The sequence below is a fragment of the Perognathus longimembris genome, chromosome 7 (genome assembly GCF_023159225.1).
Source record: "Perognathus longimembris pacificus isolate PPM17 chromosome 7, ASM2315922v1, whole genome shotgun sequence".
Classification (NCBI taxonomy): Eukaryota; Metazoa; Chordata; class Mammalia; order Rodentia; family Heteromyidae; genus Perognathus; species Perognathus longimembris.
The window spans coordinates 55,725,770-55,740,214 of NC_063167.1; the positions used below are offsets into that span (position 1 = coordinate 55,725,770).

A 14,445-nucleotide genomic window follows, 5' to 3' on the forward strand; every position below is an offset into this window, starting at 1 on the left:
TTTATTATTGAACATGCAGATGTATAGGGTAGAGGGTTGGATAGTAGTGCAGATAATGAGTTTAAGAAATAGTTCCTTTATATACTTGTATTAGAACTAGGGAAGTGAAAGGGAATATCAAAATCAAGAGACAAAGGATAAAAAAGACAAATGACTCCAAAAGTAATACTTGCAAAACCATTTGGTGTAAACCAACTGAACAACTCATGGGGGGAGAAGGAGAGGGGGAGAGGGGAAGGGGAAACGAGGGAGGAGGTAACAATACAAGAAATGTGCCCAAGGCCTAACTTATGAAACTGTAACCTCTCTGAACATCACTTTGACAAAAAAAAGGAATAGTTCCTTTAAAATGAATTTTCTTTTATTCTTGGAAATGCAGGCCACTAAAGCTCCTCAAAAATCTATTTAAATTAGTAATCTTTCTGTAATCATCTGTAGCCAATTTCTTCAATTGACACAAAATTATTATCATTTCACTTGGGTAACAAGATCAACCACTCTGGGAGGCAAGGGTAAGCAAAGTAATTATTTGAAGAATGTCAATGATTGTTAAAATAGGATTATTCAGCTACAATTAGTGGGAAATATGTCACAAATGTGAGGCTAATTTAACAGATATTTACTTGTGTGTGTTCTCCATATTTCTTGTTATTTCTAAATGCAAATCACACTGATATCACATTATTCTGGAGTTGATAGGGCATGTAGCATGGTAATGAGATGACTTAAATACTGTTCTCAAAAGGGGTAAGGATATCTTTATTATGTGAAAATGGGAAATAGGTCAAGTGAATTTTTTCAGGATGTAACTCTGAAGATAAATACTTCATTTGCATGTTAAGTTAAAATTGTGATTTGTGATATTTTAACCAACCAATGTTAACATGGTTAAGATCTTACTGATGAAAAAAAGAAAGCCTAAATTCAGTGGTAGTGGGAACTTAAAGTATGCTGAACAGTGGTACCAATTTCAGTTTCCTTTATAGAAAATGGAAAAAAAAATACTTAATAGAAATTTTATCAAATAAGTTTCTTCTGAGTGTTTCAGGAAACTGTGTAAGTCCTACATTTAATGGTAGTATATTCTAATGATACCAGATTAGGAATTAGAGCTCATCCTGGCATTTTTGGAAACTTTGAGTTTTTAGAAATCTAAAAATACATGGAAAGGAAATTTGAATGGTATTCACTTTTTTAATTTTTATATTTTAAGTAGTTGTACAAAATGGTTTAATGCAGCGTCTGATTATGAATACAATGCATCATGATCAATATCACCTCTTTCATCATTCTCTTCTGTCTTTCCCAACCCCATCCAAACCCTCAAGTTACATAGTTCAACTTATTACATAATGTGCATTGAATACAATGACTATATTTGTCCGGCCTTTTCCTCTCCATTTGTCTGCCTGAATCGTAGCTTCTAAGCCATTTTGGTCAAATAAAACTTTTTATAGCTCTTTTAAAAAAGTCTATGATAATGATATCAGTAGTGATATAATGTAATCATCTCTTTTCAATCCCTTGATTTCAAAACAAATAAAACTGACCACATTAAAAAGCCAGTCTTTGTCAATGAAGTGTTGGAATAGATTTTCATTAAGAATTATCCACTACGGTTGGGGATATAGGTCAGTAGTAGAGCACATACATAGCATTTGCAAGGCTCCTAGGACCACAAAAGAACCCTAAATCTTGCACTGGCTGAACTCAGGGTGTTCAATTCCTATGAGTTTTTTGAAATGCACTGGTAATTACAAAAAAAATCTTAGGGAATGAGAAGACTTTCTATAGAATGAGGTACAGTTACAGATTTCATGATTAACAACAGCAGTAACTAATGTTAATCTGTAATTTGTAGATTTGGAAACAGATACACAGTTAATAACTTGCTCCAAATCGGTGAGGACACCAAGAACTAAGATTTAGTTCTATGACTTTACTATTTTAGGTCATCAGTTTATTTTTTATATCTGAAAGTTCTGTTCAGGCATTTTAACATTTAAAAGAAATGATATGTTTTTTTTCACTGTTTAAGTAATTTTATTAAAGCAAGAATTTTATAATCCAAATTATGTTTCCTTACACAGTTATTAATTCTGTTACTTAGAACTGACATCCTGAGCTATTCCACAGTAAAGAATTACAAAATTAAAGAAAGGAATGCTTTAAATTTTTGTACTTTGCTGAAAATTCTTTTTCCCAGGGTCCATAAAACATTAATTTGTTTTTATATTTTACTATTTTTTGTAGGTTTTTTTTGTTTTGTTTTTAAATCAAGTAATCTAGGACTAGCACTGTTTGCTAGACCTGGCATTTGCTCGGTACATAAGGTTCAAAGTTTCCTTCCCTTTTTAAATTTATTTTATATTTTGCAATTTTTTTCATAATATTTAAGTTATTCAATGATTCGATATTTTTCTTCGGTGAAGCACAAGTTTCTTTTCATGGTCCCTGATCATTTTTTTTTATAATTTATTTATTTTTTTATTAATTGAACATAAATTTTTTACAAGGTGTTGTGCAAAGAGGGTGCATTTACATAGTAGGGCAGTGTGTACATTTCTTGTGATATCTTACGACCTGTTTTTCCATCCCTGATCAATTTTTTAAACAGTTGGAACACCGGTGGCACTGTTGACTGCTTTCTGGGCAGCCTCTTTAGCTTGGTGGGCTTGTAGTACAGCTATTGCTTCTTCAACTTTATAACGCAGACACTCTGGAGATATGTTGTTCTGTGTCACCCAAGGAGTTTTGTCATAAGCAGTAATGGAACAGTAAAATGACAACATTATTCTGAGAGTGGCCATGAGAGGTCAGCACTAAGCTACTATATATAGTATAAACATTATTTTTGTAGATAGCATTCACTTATTCTGTATTATTAAAATATACTTTAGCTCTACTACACTCAACAGACAAATAGAAATTTTAATATGTATCTTATTTTACTCTGATGCAACTTTCTAAAAAAAACTTTGGTATGACATTTTCTTTATTAAACTTTGAAATGTAATCTTTTGTCAGAAGGGTTACACTTTTCATATTTCCTGTGATGATACTTAAAACTATGTTTATAATTTAAGGATTTAGCAAAGTTTATAACATGTACAAGTATACATTACACTCATAATTAAGAATTTGCATAGTGCATTGCTAGTTTTAAAAAGATCTATGACAAATTGAGTTATATGACATTATACCCAACACAATTTAGATCATGACTTATTGCGGGCAAATGCCACCTTAAAAAAAAATCAACATGTAGCAGGGTGCTAATGGCTCACATCTGTAACCCTAGCTACTCAGGAGGCTGAGGTGAAGTTTGAAGTTTGAAGTCTGAAGTTTGAAGTTTGTAGTTTGAAGTCAACCTGGGCGGGAAAGTCCGTGAGACTCTTACCTCTAATAAAGTACTCAGGAAAAGCACTGTGGCTCAATTGGTAGAGCACTAGACTTGGGCACAAAGAGGCTCAGGGACAGCGCCCCGGCTCTGAGTTCAAGCCCCAAGACTGGAAAAAAATAAAAAAATTAATATTTAGACTTTATTCATGCAATCTTCATCATTACTTCAACCAGCAAAAGAAGAGTTATTAAAGTTTGAGTCCTGCTTCAACCTCTGATTTCACGTTAGCCTGAATTCAATGGTAGTGTGAACTTAAAGTATGGTGGACAGAGGTATCATTTTTTTTTTGTAGAAAAATGAAAAATCATGGATATAAAAAGTTTCTTGAAACTAAATGTAATGTCTACTGTATAATAGTTTTTATTCTCCTCTACTTGCAGAAGTTACTATGTACAACTCTGTGTTGCCCAGGTTGGCTGCGAATTTGCTATATAGTTCAGGTTGGCCTTGAACTTATGAGGTTTCTCTTCTCAGCCATCTAAGTACCGTGATTACAGGTATATCCCACTATGCCTGGTTCCAGATCCCCTCTTTTCCTTAGCTTTTAATTTCTGATTATACCACAAAACATCTTGAAAAGCAAAAGGTAGAAAATGTCTGTTGAGAGGCACAAAAGTAGTGAGTTCACAGGAATATGAATTCTGATAGAGTATTCTTTTATTCACATCTTATTATGGGGAGCAGGCTTTTGTTTTTTTTTTTTTTTTTTGCCAGTCCTGGGGCTTGAACTCAGGGCCTGAGCACTGTCTCTGGCTTCTTTTTGCTCAAGGCTAGCACTCTACCACTTGAGCCACAGTTCCACTTCCAGCTTTCTCTATATATGTGATGCTGAGGAATCGAACCCAGGGCTTCATGTATACAAGGCAAGCACTTTACCACTAGGCCATATTCTCAGCCCCCAGAGCAGGCTTTTAACTAGTTTTCTTACTAATGTTCCCTTTGATGACTTTAAGTGGGGGAGATATTTTGAAACTATGCAAACTAACATTCCTCATGAAACGATTCCCTCTCTCCCTCCATCCCTCCTCTTCAAGCAATCAACAATTATTTTTATAGTGGATGTATGTTTCTCCTGTTAAAACTAGATCTCCACTAGTAGTTCTATCACTACTTTTCTGCTCATTTTATCCTTGGTTTGGTCAGTGACACCTCTTTTACTCTGCCTTCTTTGCCATTGTTACTTATTTATCTTTTTTGTACTTTGTGGAACAAAATGCTCTTGGTTCCTGCTTCACCTTGCCTGGTCCAGCCCGGAATCAGCTATTTCTCTGAGAAACATCAATTTGTTTTAGTGCAGAATGGTATTTAGGAATTAAGATCTGATTGCTTTGTTGGCTTATTGGTATTGGGGTGTAAGCATTCCAGGACTCAGAAAAAAGTGGAAGAAGAGGGAGTGGAGGAGGGAGAAAGAGAGGAAGGGAAAGAGAAAGAGAGAGAGAGAGAATATACATTTATATCACTTAATTGAAACACACACACACACACACACACACACACACACACTGACTATCCCTCATCTGAAAGCCCAAAGTCTGATATGCTCCAAAATCAGAAACTTCTTGAGTTTCCAGACAACTTAAGTAGAAAATTCCATACCCAGTAATGTAATGTAATGTAATGTAATGTAGTATAATCAAAATGCACGCATATGAAAATGTCACATAAATTGCCTTCAGGCTGTGTGTATGAGGTGTATGTGAAATGTTATTAAATATTGTGTTTAGTCTTGGGTCCCAATCACAAAGTAATTTCATTTTGTTTATAACAGAGATCCCAAAATCTGAAGAAAAATCTGAAATCTGAAGTACTTTTGGTCCTAAACATTTTCCATAAAGGAAACTCAAATCTGCATTTCTATGGGTATTGATCATCCCAATTCCACAAGTTCTTTTTGTTTTCTCTCTCTCCCCATTGCTCTTCTCTGACAGAGACTGAGAAGAATACGCTTGACATCCACACACCTGGGTTTAGCTGCTCTTTAATTCCTGCTCCTTCTTGCCTCTTCACTCCCTTATCTCTCTCCCACACTAGGCTACCTTCAACTTCACAAGAGCACTGATCCCCGAAAACACATGGCCCTCCCATGCCCCACCTCTGCATTGACTGTGCAGCCTTTCTGTGAACCTCCTCTCTGCCTTTCCTCCCAGCCTGTCTTCTGTTGGTATTGAACCACTGGAAAAAGGAATGGCTCTTTTCTGCTGGACAGCTAGACTTGTATATCATTTGATTACTTCATCTTTGACCTTGGAGGCAAGAATAGGCTGGAATTTTAGTATTGGGTTTTGTCATTTTCCTTTCTTTATGCAAAGTTCTTCAGTGTCTCTTTCAGATTATTAATGTTTATAGGGAGGTGAGAAAAAACAAACAGCCCAACACAATGGCATAGGAAGTCTCCATGGGCATCTGGTTTGAAGGCATGTGCCAAGGAAATACATACTCCTAAAGATTCTGGTCCCTTGATGTAGACTATCAGGAATTGTATTAGAAAGACAGATCAACAGCACCATCTTCACTCACTTTGCCAAACTGGAGAGGGGCTCAGAAGAGAAACCTTGAAGCCCTGGGTGGAGAGATATTTTTCTATCAACCTGGAGTTGGAATTGTGCTCCGCCAACTGTAATCCTTTTCTTGTTTTCCTTTGGGGAAGGAAAGACTGCATCCTATTGTAACAGAGTGGGAGTGGGGAACTAGTGGAATGAGGGGGGGGGGCGAGAAGAGATTATGGGGAGATGGAAAGAGTAGTGTGTTCTTATTTTCGGGGGAGGTTAGCAATACCATTGTGGAGATTCTCAACTGATAGGCTCCAAGATCGGGGAAGCAGTGGGAACAGCTACAAATCTGATGCCTTGGGCAGATGGTTAAAACATGTCTTATCTTCGTAAGCGAAAGTGGGTTTATTTTGCACTAGAAATAATGTAAGTATGCATGTTAGTTTTAGAAAATAATTTGTTAGCACCATTTTCTCAAGTCCTCTGATGCTATCACATTTATTGTTATGTCTCACCACTTATCTTTGACAGCTACTACAATGTTTGAAGCTGGAAAGGACAAAAGTAATCCAGATGAATTTGCTGTGGCAGTTGATGAGACTCTTGGAGACTTTGCATTCCCTGATGAATTTGTCTTTGATGTTTGGGGAGCCATTGGTGATGCCAAAAGGGATGACCATCTCTGAAGAAAGGAACCATTGTTCTTCAAAAAGAAGCCTCCATAACAACTCTCTTAAACATCTTTATGAATTTTGGTGTAGTTTTATGTGTATGGGAGATAATCTTAGAAATACAATTTTGATTTCTGGGTGTTTTTAAAATGCTGTTATTGATGTACTGTGGTGAAGATAAATTTCCTAAATTATAATCTTTATTCTTTAATTTGAAGTTTTTATTAATCAAATTTTGTTGACAAGGTGTTATGCAAAAGGGGTACAGTTACATAATAAGGCAGTGAGTACATTTCTTGTGATATCTTACACCCTCATTTTTCTTTCCCTTCCCTAGATCAGGTAGGCATATATACAATAACCAGCGTACCAAAATCATGTACAGTAACCACGTAGCATACGCCAAAGGAAATTCACCTAGAACTTTAAATGTAACGTCAACAATAGAATCCTGTGTCCTTCTCTTGGAGTTGTTTTTGCTTATCCTCGTCTTATATGATAATATGTACATAGCTGTTGAGCTATTGTGATCCACTGATAGGTCTATTCTAGACCTTTTTATGTTTAGTAGTTGTTTGGTTTTAGATACACAATATAAGGTCGCTGACCCAAACCTGTGGAAATACCATTTGATAAGAAGTTTTTTGTTTTGCCGACCTGGTCTCTACTGTTTCCCGCCACCAACCCCCCCTCCCCCCGAGTCATATATCAAGGAGACCATGTCCCTTTGTTCTCTGTGTTCTAGGCTTGTCTCGGTCAACATTATTTGTTCAAGTTCTGACCATTTCCCTGCGAATATCAATATTTTATCATTTCTAATCGCTATGTAGTATTCCATTGTGTACAGGTACCCCATTTTTGGATCCATTCATCTGTAGTGGGGCATCTGGGTTGTTTCCATATTTTGGCTATTGTGAATTGTGCAGTGATAAACATGGGTGTGCAGATGTCTTTATGGGATCCTGAGACCTGTTGTTCTGGATAGATGCCTAGGAGTGGTATGGCTGGGTCATAGGGTATGTCTATGCTGAGCTTTTTGAGGAACCTCCATACTGTTCTCCAAAGTGGTTGTACTAATTTGCACTCCCACCAACAGTGGAGAAGGGTTCCTCTTTCCCCGCATTCCCTCCAGCATTTTTTGTTGGCTGAGTTCAGAGTATAGGCCATTCTAACTGGAGTGAGGTGGTATCTCAGGGTTGTTTTTATTTGCATTTCTTTTACTGACAGGGATGTTGAACATTTCCTCATATTTTTCTTTGCCATTTTTATCTCTTCCCCTGTGAAGTCTCTCTTTAGCTCCTTTGCCCATTTAATAATTGGTTTACTGGGTTTGGAGGGGGTTAGTTTTTTGAGTTCTCTGTAGATGACGGGTATTAGGCCTTTGTTGCTGTGCTGGTGAAGATCCTTTCCCATATGGTTAGCTGTCTTTCTAGTTTGGTGGCTATGTCTTTAGCTGTGCAGAAACTTTTTATTTTGTAGTAGTCGAGTCTCTCCCATATTTGTCAAATCTCTCCCATATCTGTTGTGCCCCTGGGACTATATTCAGGAAGTTCCTACCTGTGCCTATATAAGTTCTAGCATCTTTCCTACTTTGTCCTTCAGTAGTTTCAAGGATTCAGGTCTGATGTTGAGGTCCTTTATCCAGTTTGAGTTGATCTTGTTGCATGGTAATAGACTAGGGTCTACTTTGAGTTTTCTACGTGTGGCTGCCCAGTTTTCCCAGCACCAGTAGTTGAAGAGGCTATGTTTTTTCCATTGTATGTCTTTAGCTCCTTTGTCGAATATCAGCTGACTGTAAGAATGCAGCTTTATTTCTGGGTCTTCTATTCCATTGCTCTTCAGGTCTGTTTTTATACCAATACCAGGCTGTTTTTGTCATGATGGCTCTATAATAGAGCTTGAAGTCTGGTATTGTGATTCCTTCTGCGTTGCTTCTCTTTCCTAGAATTGCTTTGGCTATTCTAGGTCTTTTGCTGTTCCTATGAGTTTATGGGTTGTTTTCTCTATTTCAATGAAGAATGTAACTGGGATCTTGATAGGGATTGCATTGAATTTGTATAACATTTAAAACTCCATTAGAGGGGCTGGGGATATAGCCTAGTGGCAAGAGTGCCTGACTCGGATACACGAGGCCCTAGGTTCGATTCCCCAGCACCACATATACAGAAAACGGCCAGAAGCGGCGCTGTGGCTCAAGTGGCAGAGTGCTAGCCTTGAGCGGGAAGAAGCCAGGGACAGTGCTCAGGCCCTGAGTCCAAGGCCCAGGACTGGCCAAAAAAAAAAAAAAAAAAAATAACTCCATTAGAGGGGCTGGGAATATGGCTTAGTGGTAGAGTGCTTGCCTCATATACATGAAGACCTAGGTTCGATTCCTCAGCACCACATATATGGAAAAAGCCAAAAGTGGTGCTGTGGCTCAAGTGGTAGAGTGCTAGCCTAGAGCAAAAAAAAAAAAAAAAAAAAAGAAGCCAGCGACAGTGCTCAGGCCCTGAGTTCAAGCCCCAGGACTGGCAAAACAAAACAAAACAACAACAAAAAAACTCCATTGGAATGTATTGTGCATGTGTGTGTGTGTGTGTGTGTGTGTGTGTGTGTGTGATTAGAAGAAGAGTGAAAAGAGGTAAGTATGGTAGAACCAATTGTGTGTTTTTCAGTTCTTAGAAGTTATTATTTCTTTTTCTCATCCATATCTCCTATAATGTTACCCTCTGTAAGTCTGTCAGGGTGGGTTTTATATTCTTTGTAGTATTTTTTGTTGGACAGGTATTTACTTAAAAAAAAAAGCTATGTTGGGGAACTTTTTATTTTGAGGGGGAAGAGTTAAACAATATTTTCAGGCCTGCTGAACTTTAGAGAAGATTATATCAGAAACAGACCCCCCCTACCACAGTGAAAATGAAAAAGAAAGGCAGAGTTGCACAAAATGCTTTAAGTTATTATCTTAAAGTTCTAACACATGCCCCCTAAACCTGCATTATGGAGAAATAAAGGGGACGGGAGTCTTATTGCTTAGGCTTGACTTTTTGCAGATGTGGGGACATGGAAATGAATGGTTTTAACATGGGTCATTAGTAAGGCAGAGAAGGTTGTGACCAAGCCATCTTAGATGGAAAATGCTCTGAGCTGCCATAGTCACATGAAATCCTAAACCTGGAGGTTAGATTCTAGGAAATCTGAAAGGACACCCTTTTCATGTGGGATTATGGCTCAGACAGCTCTTGTTTTTTGTTTCCTTTTATTGCCAACTCTCTATTGCCATATATATTATGTAATGCGATAAAGAAGATATCCTTTCATGAATTTGGAACCTTCACAGAAGCTGTTTTAGTCATTTATATATAATAATATGTACTAAAAATATAATATATTAATGTATAATAAAATTCACCTATAGAACACTGATTGTTCTTTAAAGTTTTTTATTTTACATTTTTATTATCTTTAAATAGTTGTACATAGGAGTTGTCATTTAATAAAAGAGTTTATGAATACAGTGTAGCTCAATCAATGTCAGCCTTTTCATCATGGTCATCCATTCCTCCCCTTCCCACCCCTTCCTTCACTCTTCTTGATTTTATAGGATATACATTGGACTCTTGACTGAATTCTCCACTCTTCTCTTCATTCGTTTACAACTTCCCCCTTAACCCCAACCCACACCTTTCAAGTACCCTGTTGCAGGTATTTATTTTGTTGAACTTAGACTTTGCCTTTCTAAGCAATTGAACTATTTGAGTTCTTTCTTGAATTTACCTAGAACATGGATTGGTTGATTGCTCTTGCCCATCATTTGCAAAGATAGCCGAGGCTGTAATTTGTTGATCCTTGTTTGGTGGATTTCATTTGGAATATCCAAAAATATCTACTAGACTTATGACTACCTCATTTAGGAAGCTTTTTTTTTTTTTAAAGATGGCATTGTTTTATTTAATTTTTTCCCCCTTGTATTGTCAAAGTGAAGTACAGAGGGATTACAGCTTCATATGTAAGGCAGTACATTTTTTAAATTAAATGTTTTTCTTCATTGTCAAAGTGTGGTACAAGGGGTTACAGATTAATATGTAAGGCAGTGAGTACATTTCTTGTTCAACTTGTTACCTCCTCCCTCATTTTCCTCCCACCTCCCTCTCCCCTTTTCCCTCTCTCCCCCAAGAGTTGTATAGTTGTTTTACACCAAATGGTTTTGTAACTATTGCTTTTGGAATCATTGTCTTTTTATCCTTTGTCTCTCAATTTTGATATTTCCTTTCCCTTCCCTAGTTCTAATACACGTATATACAGTATCCAGGGTATTCAGATGAGATACAGTGATAGTAGGAAGGGAATATGAGAGAAACAAAAAAAAAGGTATTATTTCACATGGCATGTTGAAAATAATTACAACAATGACATAATACTTGTTTCCATAATGTGGAGTTCATTTCACTTAGTATCATCTTATGTGTTCATAAGGCCATAGCTATTGAGCTATTGTGCTCTCCTGCTATGACTAGCCTAAACATACTTATTAGTCCTATGAGAGAAACCATAGAGTCCATATTTCTTTGAGTCTGGCTCACTTCATTTAGTATAATTTTTTTACAAGTCCTCCCATTTCCTTATGAATGGGGCAATGTCATTCTTTCTGATAGAGGCATAGAATTCCATTGTGTAAATGTACCACATTTTCCTAATCCACTCATCTACTGAGGGGCATCTGGGTTGGTTCCACATTTTAGCTATGACAAATTGTGCTGTGATGAACATTGTTGTGCTGGTGGCTTTAGTGTGTTCTTGCTTGTCATCGTTTGGGTAGATGCCCAAAATTGGGGCTGCTGGGTCATAGGGGAGCTCTGTGTTTAGGCTTTTGAGGAACCTCCATACCACTTTCCAGAGTGGTTGAACAAGTTTACATTCCCACCAACAATGTAGTAGGGTTCCCTTTTGGCGACATCCCCTCCAGCATTTGTTATTGTTAGTTTTCCTGATAATGGACATTCTTATTGGGGTGAGGTGGAATCTCAATGTTGTTTTGATTTGCAGTTCTTTTATGGGTAGTGATGTAGAGAACTTCTTCATGTGTTTCTTGGCCATTCTCATTTTCTCTTCAAAGAAGTCCCAAAGTCTTCAAAGAAGTCTTTAGCCCACTTGTTGAGGGGGGGCTGTTGGTTCTTTGAGGATTTGTTTTGGAGGAATTTAATTTTTTGAGTTCTGCGTATATTTTAGATACATTTGTCTATTGTATGGCTGGTAAGATCTTTTCCCAATCTGTGGGCTTTCTGTTTATCTTCTAAGCTATGTCCTTTGCCTTGCAGAAGCTCTGCAGTTTGATGCAGTCAAAGTTGTCCAACTTTTCTTTGATTTGTTGCATTTCTGGGCCTTTTTAAGGAAGTTTAGTCCTGTGCCGAGGAGCCAAAGTGTTTCTCCTAGTCCTTCTTGTAGTGTTTTCAAGGTATCTGATTTTACTTTAAGGTCTTTGATCCATTTGGAATTGATTTTGGTTCAGGGTGATATATCAGGATCTAATTTTAATTTGTTACAGGTGTTGAACCAGTTTTGCCAGTACCATTTGCTGAAGAGGCTATCTTCCATCCTACTTTTTTAGCTCCTTTATCAAAGATTAAGTAGGCATACTTCTGCAGGTTCATTTCTGGGTCTTCAGTTCTGTTCCATTGGTCCTCAGGCCTGTTCTTGTGGCAATACCAAGCTGTTTTTTTTTTTAAATTTATTTTTTTTATTACTATAGCTTTGTAATACAGCTTGAAGTTTGGTATTGTAATTCCTCCAGCACTGTTCTTTCTACTTAGGATTGTTTTTGCTGTTGGGGGTCTTTTATTGTTTCATATGAATTTCTGGATTGCTTCCTCTATTTCATTAAAGAATGGTGTTGGGATATTGATGGATATTAATAGCATTGAATTTGTAGACAGCCTTTGGTAATATTGCCATTTTGACAAGGCTAATCCTCCCAATCCAGGAGCATGGGAGGTTTGTACTTAGGAAGATATTAAAAACAAAACAAGCTGGTGCTGGTGACTCATGCCTGTAATCCTAGCTGCTCAGGAAGCTGAGATCTGAGGATCGTGGTTCAAAGCCAACCCGGCAGAGAAGTCCATTGAGACCCTTATCTCCAATTAACCACAAGAAAACTGGAAGTGACATTTTGTCTCAGGAGTGCTAGCCTTAAGCTGAAGAGCTCAGGGACAGCACCCAGGCCCAGAGTTCAAGCCCCATGACTGATTAAAAAAAACAAAAACACCACTTTTTTTTTTTTTTTTTTTTTTTTTGGTGCCATTCCTAGGGCTAGAATTCTCAGGGCCTGAGCTCTATCCTTGAGCATTTTTGCTCAAGGCTACAACTCTACCACTTGAACCACAGCTACATTCCTGTCTTCTTCTTCTTCTTCTTCTTCTCCTCCTCCTCCTCCTCCTCCTCCTCCTCCTCCTTCTCCTCCTCCTCCTCCTCCTCCTCCTCCTCCTCCTCCTTTCTTCTTTTCTTTTGTGGAAGTGATTAATTAGAGGCAAGTGTCTTAACATGATTTCTTTCCATCACTGGTTTTGATTAGTGATCCTCAGATATCAGCCTCCTGAGTAGCTAGGATTGTAGGCATGAACCTGGCTCCTGGCTACAGTTGATGTTTTTAAGCATAAAAAAGTTTTTAGATGATGTAGGAATGCCATCAAAAACATTTTTAAGGGCTGGGGATATAGCCTAGTGGCAAGAGTGCCTGCCTCGGATACACGAGGCCCTAGGTTCGATTCCCCAGCACCACATATGCAGAAAACGGCCAGAAGCGGCGCTGTGGCTCAAGTGGCAGAGTGCTAGCCTTGAGCGGGAAGAAGCCAGGGACAGTGCTCAGGCCCTGAGTCCAAGGCCCAGGACTGGCCAAAAAAAAAAAAAAATTTAAGTTGAACAGCAACAAAATGTAATTTTTTGGCACTAGATGTTAGATTTGGAATGTTTCATTATAATAATTGTTTTTTTTTTCCCTTTGGTCAGTCGTGGGCTTAAACTCTGGGTCTGGGGGCTGTCTCTGAGCTCTTCAACTCAAGGCTAGAACTCTACCTCTTGAGCCACAGTGCCACTTCCAGTTTTCTGGTGGTTATTTGGATCTATGAATCTCATGGACTTTCTTGTCTGGGCTAGCTTTGAACCATGATCCTCAGATTTCAGCCTCCTGAATATCTAGGATTACAGGCATGAGCCACTGGTGACTGGCTTAACAATTACTTTAATTGGTTGAGATGGGGTCTTGCTATGTTCTCTGGCCAGCCTCCACTGGAGTAGCTGTCACTATAGGTGCACACTGTTACGGGGTTAGAAATGTTATGGTGTTCAAGGGAGGGGATTCCCCATCCTTCCAAGAGTCCACCACTTAGAGAGTCTCAAGCAAAAAGATGGATTTATTGGGGAAGCAAAAAGGAAACTGACCGGCCAGGGACGCAGCACACAATTGGGAGCTGCAACTGCCACAGTGAAAAGTGGGCTGACCAGCCAGGGACACAGCACAGACTGGGGAGCTGCCACTGTGACCCCAACCAGTCCTCAAATTGGGGTTTATAAAGGTAAAAGAACAGCACAGATGTAGGAGATTGATGCAGGGAGCAGAGCATGCAACAAAGCAAGTGTGGCACAGATGTAGGAGGTTGACACGTTGGTAGAGCAAATAAGTTAAGCAAGCCAGTTACAGAAGCAGAATTTTGGGGTCAGGTTGACCTAATCTATTGCCCCCAACATTTCCTACTATATTTCCCTAGTCAAGATGGAGTCAGCTCTACAACACACACAACTAACTGTGCCTAGCTGATCCATTGTGGACTATTGATGCATATTCCTTTGTCCATCTCTCCTGAGTATGAAGGAAGATTGAAACTTGGTGCAGTTTCCCTAATTTACGAGATAT

The 14,445-nt window shown here is 38.3% G+C and overlaps 1 protein-coding gene across 1 annotated transcript in view; it reads left to right on the forward strand.

Moving 5' to 3' along the window:
* Nucleotides 1-6,785, forward strand: part of Gipc2 (GIPC PDZ domain containing family member 2) — an 83,147-nt gene extending 76,362 nt beyond the window's left edge. Inside the window, exon 6 of the mRNA XM_048351640.1 lies at nucleotides 6,424-6,785. Coding sequence (XP_048207597.1) covers nucleotides 6,424-6,578 — 155 coding nt within the window. The 3' untranslated portion in view covers nucleotides 6,579-6,785. The remainder of the gene's footprint in view (nucleotides 1-6,423) is intronic.
* The last annotated feature ends 7,660 nt before the right edge of the window (nucleotides 6,786-14,445 follow it).